The 13,457-nt window shown below is 42.3% G+C and overlaps 1 protein-coding gene across 1 annotated transcript in view; it reads left to right on the top strand.

Moving 5' to 3' along the window:
- Positions 1 to 10,708, top strand: part of CTSC (cathepsin C) — a 45,484-nt gene extending 34,776 nt beyond the window's left edge. The window contains exons 6-7 of the mRNA XM_069204002.1: positions 578 to 709; positions 6,981 to 10,708. Coding sequence (XP_069060103.1) covers positions 578 to 709; positions 6,981 to 7,504 — 656 coding nt within the window. The 3' untranslated portion in view covers positions 7,505 to 10,708. The remainder of the gene's footprint in view (positions 1 to 577; positions 710 to 6,980) is intronic.
- Positions 10,709 to 13,457: the final 2,749 nt, after the last annotated feature.

The following is a 13,457-nucleotide window of genomic DNA, read 5'->3' as shown; positions in this document are numbered from 1 at the left end:
AGCTGTGCTAAGGCTTGTATTTTTCCTGCACTGGCTACTGGGATTACTGGCTCCATTAAAAGCCTTTTGTTGAAAGCAGCCGCCGACCGCTAAAAATTGACCTACCAGGGAAATGCCCTCTCTGGCCAGACCGGCCCTGCCAACCTCGCCCTTTAAAAAGCACATCCCGCTCTTTGGGAAAGAGTTGGCATGGATGATGGCCAGCTAGCAGAGATGTTATTGCTTCACCCTCCATCCCCACTCTGGCAATGTGGTAGGGTGAAACTACTCATTGCAGTCACTTAGCATTTAGTATTTACAAAGTGATCGATACTTCTCATGGATTCTACCTCATGTTCATTTGGCTTAACTTGGGTACCGAATTGATTTCTGTAGCTCTAGCTTTATTCAGTTTGCATGATTTCTACATGCTAGTTTAGTTTTCAATATCTTTATGCGAAACAGCCATTTTGAGGCTCTGAATTATGGTAACATTTGCTAACCTGTTACTTTTCTCCTGTTTCCATGCCTACAAGCAATGTTTTGTTCCCTACCGTGTTACTTCCTCTTTGAATAATGATATGCTTTTGTTCCACAGGATCCTGCGGCAGTTGTTATGCATTTGCTACCATGGGGATGTTAGAAGCTAGAATTCGTATCTTGACCAACAACTCCCAGGCGCCCATTCTTAGCCCTCAGCAGGTTGTGTCCTGCAGCCAGTACTCTCAAGGTAATGCAAGCACATTTACAGTTCAGTCAAAAAATGTATTTTTTGAAGATGTAGATCAATTAGTCTTCATTCCTACTTCCTTCCTGTCTGGTATATCTAGAGTGAAAATATTTATAATCCATAATCTTACATTAGACTCTCTTTAATTGACTTTGTGATGTTCCAGTTCTTATTTGTCAAGTAGTAGTAAAAAAGACGCTGATTTTTTTTCATTAAATATCTTAATAAGAATGTGTTAATTGTAGAAGCCAGCACCTCAATCTGTAGTGTTTGACCTAAGATATTTTTATTATGTGTGGCCGTCCCTGCATACTGTGAAGGGATTTGTGGCAAACGTTAGAAATTAGCAGTGTTTTTGCACAACAATGACTCATATAAAGGTACTAAAGAAAATCACTACAGACCACCTCTCAACCTCTGTTCCACCACCTTAAGACGACACACTTATTAACATTCTGAGCCGTGGAGGCTTATTTGGTTCCTTGCGTAGAGTGGGATCTCTTGGCTTATAATGTATTCTTTATATAGAGCGTCCCGCCATTTTGAACGTATTCCCAAATGGGTGTGCGGCTGAGAAATAATAAAAATGGAGCAGAGTGATCCTGCTTTACCTTTCATTCAGCACTGAAGATTTACATTTTCAGGGTCATCTTCTCTCTAGTGCAACGGTACTCAAAGTACGGCCCGCGGGCCGCCAGCGGCCCCACGGACCTAACTTGGCGGCCCGCGAGACGCACACCAAACGCAATAAACAATGGCCGCCGTATGTAAACATAGAGGAGGGCCGCGGGAGCATGCTCCCGCGGCCCTCCTCTATGTTTACAAACGGCGGCCATTGTTTATTGCGTTGCCCTGACGATCGTGGAAGCCAAAGCCCCATAAAAGTCAGCGCTTGCAGCTAACTTTTACGGGGCTTTGGTCGTCTGCTTGCTGTCACCGGCTCCACGTCTGCTGCCCGCCTGCCTGCCTGCTGTTCCAGATTTGTGGCATCTTTACAGTGCTTTGAGTCAGGTAAGGCTCTTTGGTTATTTATTTATTTGTTTTTAATGTAGTGTGTGTTACTGGGGTAGGCGTGTGAGCAGATTGCGCTGTGTGTGTGTGCTGTGTGTGTGTGCTGTGTGTGTGTGTTACTGGGGTGGGGTGAGAGCAGATGGTGCTGTGTGTGTGTGCGCGCTGTGTGTGTTACTGGGGTAGGGGTGAGAGCAGATGGCGCTGTATGTGTGCGCGCTGTGTGTGTTACTGGGGTAGGGGTGAGAGCAGATGGCGCTGTATGTGTGCGCGCTGTGTGTGTTACTGGGGTAGGGGTGAGAGCAGATGGCACTGTGTGTGCGCGCGCTGTGTGTGTTACTGGGGTAGGCGTGAGAGCAGATGGCGCTGTGTGTGTGCGCTGTGTGTGTGTGTTACTGGGGTAGGGGTGAGAGCAGATGGCGCTGTGTGCAGATGGCGCTGTGTGTGTTACTGGGGTAGGGGGGAGAGCAGATGGCGCTGTATGTGTGCGTGCTGTGTGTGTTACTGGGGTAGGGGTGAGAGCAGATGGCGCTGTGTGCAGATGGCGCTGTGTGTGTTACTGGGGTAGGGGTGAGAGCAGATGGTGCTGTGTGCAGATGGCGCTGTGTGCAGATGGCGCTGTGTGTGTTACTGGGGTAGGGGTGAGAGCAGATGGCGCTGTATGTGTGCGCGCTGTGTGTGTTACTGGGGTAGGGGCATTGTTTTGAAAAAGGGGGTGGGGTGGTTGTTCCCCCTCTAAGCCCCGCCCCCTCTAAGCCCCGCCCCCCGCTGTCACTTCAGTGCGGCCCTCGGCCGCAAACCATACTGCAATTTTGGCCCCCGAGAAAAAGTTTGTGAGTACCCATGCTCTAGTGCATGATTCCTTTGTGAGTAATTCACAAAGGGTGTGAATAGCAGAAGAGCACGCGAAAACTATGCATTTAGTGATTAATTCTGTTTCTAGCCAAATGCCATAAATTGCTGAGGCTAAGGTCTAACAGGCCTAGCACCGTGTATGTTAAAGCATTTCTCCCTTTAAAGTTGATCCTGCTAAGCATAGCTCTGATTAACTAACAATGAAGATATTGTCTCACGCTGTCCCAGCTCTTAAGGAACGGCATTGGCTTCTGTTGGCAGTCAAAAAGTTCAGATGACTATATTCTATTTACAGGCATGAACCCTCTGGACAAAATACACCCATAAGCTAATTTGCCATTGTATTTCAAGGGAAAACCTCTAGTTGAGCAAAGCGAATCTGAACGTAGAAGCCCGTTGTAACTGTACGATTCACCATAGCAGCTCACCAGTGTTATAGCTGCGCGTCTCTGGGACTCGCTAAGCCAAAACCTAGGAGTCAACCAAACCTGGCAAAATTCATAGAGCATCTCAGAATGAGCCCTAATACCAATGGAAAGGCATATTGTCCCTTTAAATGAGGTCTCTCTCTCTCTCTCTCTCTCTCTCTCTCTCTCTCTCTCTCTCTCTCTCTCAAACTCAAAACTGTAGATCGACGCGTCTCCCTCTCTCTCTCTCTCTGCTGCAAGGTGGTTTAACCTCACAAGCCAGCGCTATACAGAATATTTAAATAAAGCACTACGTAAGGGCGCTAGTTGCATAACTGAGAGGTAGGTAGAGGCTGGAAAAGAACTAATTGAATGTTCTTAACTTTGCACAATTTTTTTTCCCGTCCTAATGCAATAGTGGGTTTTTATCACGTCTGCAAAAAACGTAACTCATGCCTGAGCTAGTAATAAGGAGAAGGGTATAACGTGTGAGTGATTATTCACAGCAGTGTTTTAGAAATAAGAACATTATGTTGGCTAGCAGTTATTGGCATCCATTTTGAACAGCAAGCTTTGATCAATACTTCATAGGTGTGGGTGGCTGAAGCTCGCTAGTCCTTACTGGGCACATGACCAATTCGTGTTCAGTTTGTGAAAACAAGTTTAGGTATTCATACAACGCGCCTCAGCACTACTTCCTCATACCTACTAAAATGACCAAGCTCAAAAGAACCGACGCATCCCTCTCGTTGTGGACTCATTTGTGCAATGAGCTCTGTGCTGTCTTGCCATATTCTGACCTGACCGCTGCATCTGATAACGTTTCGATTGTTGGTTTCATTAATGGATTAAATACCACATACGATTGGTGCCTAATGTTTTTTTTGTGCTGACATGCACACATAAGGTTAATAAAATCTTATTAAAGACGATTTGCATTCCAGTCACACTTTGCCAGTCAGCTATTCACAGCAATATTACAATATTGGAAATTAGCAATCTGGCCTCTTAATTGAAGTATAAAATTAAATTCCTCTTGTCTTCGGTATTTTAACTCACTGTGCCCAATTGAAATTGTATCTGTAATGAGATAGCTGTAAATAACTACAATAAAAAGAAGGAAAAAAAAAACGGAAAGAGGTGCATGTAGACTTCCTTACAGATTTTCTGCTACCTTCGTTCTACAGATAAATATTGTCGTAAAATCCGCAGTGGCCCTACATCTAAGAGTCTGCAAAAGTATAGAAAAGACCCATCTGTTTTATCAGCGAGCTAAGAAAAAACAAAAAAGTTCCACCCAAGAAAAATATATGAACTGGCCTGGCTGACTTTGGAAGAGCAAAATCCGAATAAAATACCAGGTTCCTGATTACGATTATAGGTGCTATTTATCTCACCCAATAAATAAAGATACCACGGGGTATGTTATTTTTCGGGTGAGATAAATAGCACCTGTTATGAGTTTCTGGGGAATAACATGCAGATTTTGTTGTTTAACCCACCAAAATCCATATGATACATTAAGTTCCTTATGCTTTGAGAAAATAACACTCCACGCGCAATTCCGACCCCTGCGCAAACGCATGTTTACACAGGAGATGGAAATTAACAACCCACTCGCATTTGGGCATCAGGACTTCTCGGGAGGGCAGTGAAGAGAAAAGCCCCCAAGTAACTGACCAACCTCTTTTCCTTCTGTGAGGCTATTGGACTCCTGTGTTCTTACGGTGACCAACACTTTTCTCTTCTCTGACGTCTAACAGCAGTCAAAGCCAGTAGCTGACCTTTGGAATGACTTTGACAAAAAGCTCGGACATGCAAAACTAGACCTCATTCATAAAGAAAATTTAAAATGGGTTCAGGCCTGTCTACTTGCCCCCTGCTTGGATTTCCCCCCCCCCCCCCCCCTTGAGCCCATTCACCCCACCTGTTGGTGTGCCCAGTGGCGTAACAAAGGCCCCTGTGCTCCAGAGGGCACCCTCAGTACAGTACCATGTGCATGGGTGGCAGGCCCCTGACTAGATCCTAGGTCGAGGGGGGCCCCTAGCAGGTACTTTGCATGGGGGCCCCCTCAAGTTTCATTACGCCACTGGGTGTCCCCTTCTTATCCAGGCAATCTTTAGGGCTGTGCTTCACTCCTTCCAGTATTAAAAATATCCACTTTACTTTAGGCACTCCCTCATTTTGTTGGTTACGACTCTTAGGGCCTCATTACGACTCTTAGGGCCTCATTACGACTCTAGCGGTCTTAAGACCGCAAGGGCTGCGGTCGGACCACCACCAATGTGGCGGTCTGACAGCCACATTACTACCATGGCGTTTGCGCCACGGTCAGACCGCCAGCTCTGCCACTTCTCCTCCACTTGAGGGGCTGGCGGTCCTAATCTGCCAGTGCAGCGTGCAAGCAGCGCTTCCCTTGGGGATTACGAGTCCCTTCTCCGCTGGTATTTACATGGCGGTACCACTGCCATGCAAAGGCTGGCAGAGACGGGTGCAAGGGACCCCATGGGGGCCCCTTCACTGGCCATGCACTGCACATGGGCAGTGCAGGGGCCCCATGGCCATCCCTATCGTGCTTTTCACTGTCTGCTTTGCAAAACAGCGAAAAGCGTGACGGGTGCTGGTGCACGCTATGCAACGCAGAATTACCTCCGGCTCAATTATGAGCCTGCATCAATGTTGTGGGTTGTGGCCTTTTTTGTCCGCCGAAGTCATAATAAGGCCCTTAATGCTTTTGTTCTTTATTGAGTGGTACATATTTTTGTTTTTATGCTATGTGATGTATTTTTTCCCTTTTTACTGTTTACCATGTAGTTGTTTGCTGCGCCTTAAAGCAAGGCTAATTGAAATGCTGTCCATTACAAACAATATATGAGAATGGAGAATAGCTTGAGCCTCTTTCATTTTGTAGCCCTGGTAAATGTGGCAATTTGTCGTAAATTTAATAAACTCTGTTTTTGCCTCCGTCAAAAGTATTGACAATTGAGTGCAGCGTTGATGGAAACCTAATCAGACAAACTCAGCAAGTATCCTCACCCAACCTTCATCTCTCTCTCTGAGCTGCCAAGAGCTCTCAGTGATCCTCGCATGCAGTTACCAATGATTGAGGGACTCAAGGAAACTGAATTCTGGATTCAAAAGTAACTGAGGCCTGCAGTGGAAATTTATTGCGGTGTGTGTGGTTGAAAGGGTGAATGAAGCAAGTGGTTAAAGTTATCGTTTTTCTTTGTTGATGAGAGGTTTTTGTGTGTGCGTGTCTATTATTCTTTTTAAAAAATACATTGTGTATTGGGCAGGTATGGCAGTGTAGAAGGATGAACTGCTAGAGCTGCCGCACAAGCCCCAAGGGAAATTGCACAAGGGTGTTTGACTTATTTCCCAGGTTAGATCATGAGCACAGCTAAAACCCACCCATGCTGCCAAGTCGCTAACTCTACTACGGCTTCAGTAGGCTCCCTCCTAATTAGGGGTGTGCAAAATTAATTTCATTTGTTTTCATGTAATTACGCTAAAACTTTAGCGAATTTCTACAAAATTATTTGTGATGAAATGAAATACAAATCCCATCATTTTCAGCGCTATTTTAGTGTGAAATGTCCGTGCGTTAATTTTTGACACAAGGAAAGTACTTCGCGCTAAAAAATGGTAGGGGGGAAGCATTGTCAACAGCATTGCTTGCTCCTTGTTACCATCCTTTCGCTGTCTTTTTTTTATTTTGCAAACAGCAGAAATTCTGGAATTTCACATAAGAAGTGTAGCACTAAATTGCCAAAATTATGTTAATGATGCTGGTGTAATTTTAATTTCCACCAGGTCTACTCCTAACCTCTCCTAATTGCAGACACATCACTAAATTAAATAAAACAAAACAACTGTTATCTTTAGTTTTAAATTGAAATTGGGGACAGGTGGTAATGGAGAGGTTAGACTAAATGATACTACTTGAGATAAACAAAGTGCCATATGGACATATTAGTAACCTTGTTTTCTAATATTTTCAGGTTGTGATGGAGGATTTCCCTATCTTATCGCAGGAAAATATACTCAAGACTTCGGAATCGTGGATGAAGAGTGTCTCCCGTACACCGCCTCCGACTCTCCTTGCAAACTTAAAGAGGACTGTTACCGGCACTACACATCCGAGTACCATTATGTTGGAGGGTTTTATGGGGGGTGTAATGAGGCTTTTATGAAATATGAACTTGTAAAACATGGGCCTTTGGCCGTAGCCTTTGAGGTTTATGATGACTTTATGCACTACCAAGGAGGGATTTATCACCACACGGGGCTCCAGGATCGCTTCAACCCATTTGAACTGACGAACCACGCGGTGCTGCTGGTAGGCTACGGCAGGGATGCTGCTACAGGGGAAAGCTACTGGATCATTAAAAATAGTTGGGGATCTTCCTGGGGGGAAAATGGTTATTTTAGAATTCGCAGGGGGGCCGATGAGTGCGCTGTTGAAAGCATTGCTGTAGCCGCAAAACCTATACCAAACCTTAGAGAGGAGCTCTCAAATTTTTAAAGTCACTGTTTTTAGGAGGACATGGCATTAACCTTGTTGATGAACAATTAAAATCCCCTGATGCTAGGTTGACACTTTATACAGAAATCGAACCTAAGTTTCACGTATTAGGAACGCAAATACAAAAATAGATTTTTAGAATTCTATTGTGACACAATTTGTTTAAGCAAGGAGAAATGTCTCAAAATTTGCAAGACCAATCAAGGCTGTGAATGGCTGCATCTGCCTTAAAGAATGAATAATATGCTTGAAGGGCATATAGAGTATGTCTCCATATGCTTCACCTATTAACTGCTAGACCATCGGAGATTTACTGAATTAAGCCCTTCAAATACTCGCATTGTGCAGTAGTTTATGGATAGATCCACTGATCATCTGTGCTAACAGAATGGGATGCTAAGAGCAGAAGTTCATCCCTACTCTTCTGATCACAAATTGCTCCAATTTTGATGCCAAGTAATGGAAATTCTTTATTCTGCAAGCTAACACATATCCTTTCTACAAGGATCACCACAGTTAAATGATTACTCCTAAAGAACCTTTAAGAGATTTGGTATACTAGTTTGGAAATTGCACTCCCATCATTTTTTTTTTATAGTGAAAGATTTAATTCATTTTTTTAGCCATTTTATAATTTGTGAAAATCTCTTCCACAGAGCCATTTAACTAAAACCAGAGTGCTTTTAACTAATGATTTATTGCACACGGGACAATTCTGGTATGTCATTTAATGTTGAGACAATCTGTCATACGAATTCCCCATTTGGGAATGAGGACGCTTGATGCAAATTATTGAATGTTTTAAGTCCAAGTGGTTCAATTTGTTCTGTGGTTAAAAATATATTTTTATTTTAAGCTTCATATAGTGTTTTTGTAAATTCAGCCCCATGTAAATGTGCTTGTAAAGAGCTGTGCGGAGGCTGCATTCTAGCTTTGTGGCACGAGGAACATTTGTCCTTCTCATGCTGAGGTTTTCATTTTCAGCTGTAGGAAAGATGGAACAGAAGATAAACCCATTCTTTTGGCACAATGATTTATTGCTGAAGAGGTGCATACTTTTTATACCTTATACTTTTGTAATTGTGTAAAGTTGCGTTTTTTTTGTACCAGCATGTGTACTTCACATGCAGCTTATAAAACTTTGGTAGCCTTTTTTTGTTGGGTGGAATGTTTTTAAATCTTTTCTTTTCAGTAATCCACAAATAGTCATCCTTGTAATTGGAAGTCTGACAACGGCAAGCAGTATGCGATTAATTCATTACTACTTATTTTTCGGGCAGTTACTGTCACCCTCTCAAGCAGTTGTACCCTGTTATCAGTCTGGGGCACCAGAGCTAATGCCCTTAGCAGAAGTTGAGAGATACTCTGAGATTCCTGTAGTGTTTAACATGCCATTGCTTGTGTCCGTTTGATAGATAGTTCTTATGAACTGAACATCTAGACATCCTGATTGAACTATAAGGGTGCATAACATGGCACAGTTAACTTGAAGTAACATTTGATTGGCTAATTCATCGAGCCTTATGGATAATTTGTGTGTAGACACAGGTCCTTTATGATGGAACGCGGATGATGAACAATCCTAGATAGCTAGCTGTGGATGAAGCTTTGTCCCCATAATGAGATGAGTGGTGCTGAAATAGATTGCATGAGCGTCTCCCCTTCACCCTGGCACTGAACTCAAATGTTTGGCAAACTTTGACTAGCTAGACATTGGTCTTAACTGTTATTTAGTATTTAGGGAATCTGTTTAAAGCTTCTTGTGGGACTATCATGTAAACAACTGTGAGTGAAATACATTGTTGATGGGCTTTGCTCCCTGGATATCAGTAAAATGCATGAGTAGCATGTTTCACAGCTTCTCTAGTCACTGTTTCTGTGAAAATAGGGGTAAGGCACAGCTGTGCTCAGATGTACTTTCAGCACTTAGTAATTATGGGGAAAAAAAGCAGTTGCGACTCCCAGCATGAAAAGTGGTGGTCAGTGAAAAGCACAAGTGAACGAATGTGGCACACCTGAGAAGGAGCTACCTAACCTGCACATAATCAGTGAGATACCTGCTTTACAGGTCTGTATATTTCTCATGGCCATTGGCTCATTTGTTTAGTATAGGTGCTCCCCTGTTGGTGCATAAAGCTGATACACTATTGAAAGCCATTTAAAAATGTGGGGTGCAAAGCTGGGCTTTTCCTGGGCCCCTCAATTGCCCATTGCCAGTGGTAACAGTGTGCGTGTCATCCTGCTCACCACACTCATCCGATGCAAGTCCAATTCACCGATCCAGGACCCAAGCATAAGAACTGCCCTTCTCTGTGGCACCAGATGGTTCTTCCTTCTAGATTCTTCAGCCTCATCGCTGTCAGCGGGATGATGGACATAACCAGTATTCAGTCTCAGGACGTAGTCCTTAAATAAAGAGTGCAACATTGAAGGTATCTTCATTTGCTTATGTTGTCGCACTTGTGCTGTTTATTCCCAAATGTTAAATATTGAAAAATCAACTGGAATGAGGTACATGAATAGTCACTGAGAACTCTACAAATTATATTATCCTAACTTCTACATCATTCAGGATTTGCCTACAGTTTTCAGGGCTATCGCTTTCTAGCTTTAACTAGGAAATAAAACCAAACAGTATGCTCTTTAACTTTTGCTAATGGCTTAAGTTTACTGTCAGTCTCTCAAAATGTCTCATGTTAAATATTTAGGGCTAAACGAATGTACCCACCTGTTGGGGGATCTAGTAGTTTGTAAAGTAGGATCAGAAAGGTGTTTTTTAAATTCTGCCTTAATGACATTCTTCTCTAGCAAAGGAAAGGCTACTATAAAAGTCTGCTGATGATCAAATTGTTTAGGCATAAGTAGGCGTGATGCATATTTTTTTATCTACAAACGAAAATAAACCTGCCGCTGAACTGTTACCATCATTATTTGAACTCTTGAAAATATGTTTTTTTTTTTTTCCATGGCTCAGTACGGTTTGATCACTATTTACTTAAACGTTTGATGCCATTGATGGATGGTGGAAAAAGGGAATTTTAAAAGAAATATTCAATTAAAAATGTGCCTTATTTTTGAGTGTATATTGGGAAAACTTTGAATGAATTAAGTGTTAAGATCAACAGTGGACATTTTTTTTATATCAATTGTTTGACTTTTTCTAAAATGAGATTCTTGGTGCAATAAAAATATATGAGAGTTAAAGGTTAAGATTTTTATTTGCATGAAAAAATAACCGATGCATTAAAGTTGATGGTGGGTAATGGTGGATGGTGAGAAGCTTCAGATTAAGATTTGAGTCTTGAGTTAACAAATATTGTCTCCTCTCAGTGGCTTATTGTGGAGGGGAAAAATAGAGAACACGCACTGTATTCATTGTGAAATACAACTTAATTGCCTGACCTTTTGTGCTATGACTGCCCTTTGCATGAAGAACCTATAGTAGATTTCCTCACATCAGTATGTGTTGAGGGTGGGTGTGGGGAGTCGCCTGTGCAATAGGGATGGCTCATGAAGTGGAAGGCTCTTGACCACTGTATGAATTCATGGTTTGTGGTTTAACTCTGTAATTGGGCTCACAGGTGGGCTTTTTTGTGTTTGCTGTGTAACCAACCAGCTTTTTCCCAATTTCCTAAGGATCTGGTAGTACATGGGTTTGATAGGGAATTCAGTAGTTTAGTGATACTATGTGTTAATGACCATCCTCTGACCTGGCATTTTTTTTTGGATGAACCTATATGACGAGGTAGGCAGATAGAGGTATGATGGTCGTGGAGGTGCTGGCATTTGAACTTCGCCTGAGGCATTAAAGGCGGCAACACTTTCACACCAGTACCTATAACACATAGGATAGCACACCAATTCAGAGGTTTTGTGAGAACTCTTGACTGGATAGAACCAGTGTTATGGTGTTAGAACATGGGTACTCATAAACATTTTCCCAGGGGCCAAAAAGTTTGGTTGGTGGTGTACTGAGGGCCGCACTGGCGACACGTGTGTGTGTGTGTGTGTGTGTGTGTGTGTGTGTGTGTGTGTGTGAGAGATGGGGGGCATGGGCGTAGGGGAAGTGAAGCTGGTACATTTAGTGGCTGAATTTAATTGAACAATATGGAACCAAAAACCCTGGAATCCATCCTGGCTTCCCTACTTGATCAAATTGTGAGATCCTAGGCAATTTTTTTAAAATTTCACTCTCACTCCTTTTACTTGATTATGACATACAAAAGGACCTCCACATACATGACTTCAGGATACACGCTGTACAAAAATGTCTCCTGTTTTTGGTTTTAATAAGCTCTAATGTTGTTCATCTATAATAGCAAGCCAGTTGACCCAAAGGGTGCACATAGCGACTGGTTTGCCTTTTAGTTCACCTTTGGCATTGTTTTCAGGGTGGGGGGAGAATTAATGTTCCTAAATTCATGTTTGAAAACTATAAAAATTCTTCTCGTTGCACTGTTATAATCTGATTTGCTAGGGTGAAACTGTTCTACATGCAAATGACTCGCACCTCCTGAATTTTAAAGACTTTATCATATTTTTACACGTGCTGCAAGATGTCTTTGTAAAGTAAGGTGTTGCTAATGTTAAATGGCGCAGGTCATCTTTGATCCCTATTTTCTTAAACTGCAACTAACCTTCAAGTAAATGCTTTTCTCTTTATTTAACATATTTTTAAAGTTAGTTAAGAGTCGAGTTATCAACAGCCCAGTGCTTCTATTGACTAGGGGGCACATATACAGGTCAGGAGGGCCGTACTTAGAGTATCATTGTGCTAGAACTTTCTGCCATGCTTAAAGAAAGGCAGGTACTTATCAAGGTTGATTGATGGTTGAAGCCTGTCCTTCTGGCCTAGAGACCGCTTTAGTGTATGCCAGTCTCATTTAATAAAATCATTGTTAAAAAAAAAAAAAAAAGATATACAAATATACATAAAGGGTCTTAAGTTAGCCCAGTTGAACACTATTCCCCTTACGTTGCAGGACTGCCGGGAAGGAAAGGGTTTTCCAGGACAAAAGTAAACAAAGAATAGATTATTAAACTGTTCCTAAGCATTAGTGTAGCTGTAATCTGTGCAAGGAAGTCTATTTTTAGCCAGTCAGAGTAAAGTAATTATTTTGAGGGTAAGGCACTTGGAAGAAAGCCGGAAGCATCTGCCTCTAACCTTTTTCTGTCCTGACCACAAACGTGTAAGCTAAAGCATAAGACTGGAGAAGGTGGATCTACTTCTTTGTGCCTTATTTACGTTGCACACCATACATTGATTAGAGCTATGAAATGACTAGTTTGAGCTTCAGAAGACAAACATTTGTGGTTGATTAACCATTTTAGGTTCACTCTGCTGGAATAAGGTGTCTACCTTACCATTGTTTGTAACTCATTTGTAGTTAATCCCAAAGACCCAATGGGGATAATATCCACTTAGACTGTCTGGGTGGCAAGGTTCTAGCTGGTTTCAGAAAATATAGATTTCTGTGACCAGTCAATGTGCTTAGATCCTAGAAAATAATACCTACATTTATCAAAAGTCTTTACTCGCCAAATGTTAATCTGATAGTATAATTCAGTTCTGTAGAGGAAATGATTACCCTCTCAAAGCAAAACAGAGTCCAATTCAACAATAAATGGCTGCCCAACAATTGGGTGTTGCAAAATAGGGGGACGCCTTTAAACACTTCACCATAAGCCAAAATGCCTGGTATGCCTCTCTGCACCATACAAAAGCAGCTTCATAACAGATCTCTTAACCTCTGTAGTACTGCTTTGGCATGTTGTACGTGTATCTCGAAAGAATCTGCAAAAAATCAAAATTTCATCGAGCTAGACCTCCCAAAACTGTGTCCATAAAATATGAAAAGGCAGCCGGAGTCTTCGACTCCTAAGGTCCCGTCCTAATACTCACATAATCTTACCTCTGTGCAACATTTTTTTCATTCCGCCCTCTGACTGTGAG

This window comes from Pleurodeles waltl, chromosome 8, assembly GCF_031143425.1.
Source record: "Pleurodeles waltl isolate 20211129_DDA chromosome 8, aPleWal1.hap1.20221129, whole genome shotgun sequence".
In the NCBI taxonomy this organism is placed as follows: Eukaryota; Metazoa; Chordata; class Amphibia; order Caudata; family Salamandridae; genus Pleurodeles; species Pleurodeles waltl.
Note: the sequence above shows the minus strand (reverse complement) of the source record. Positions and strands in the feature narration are given on the sequence as shown.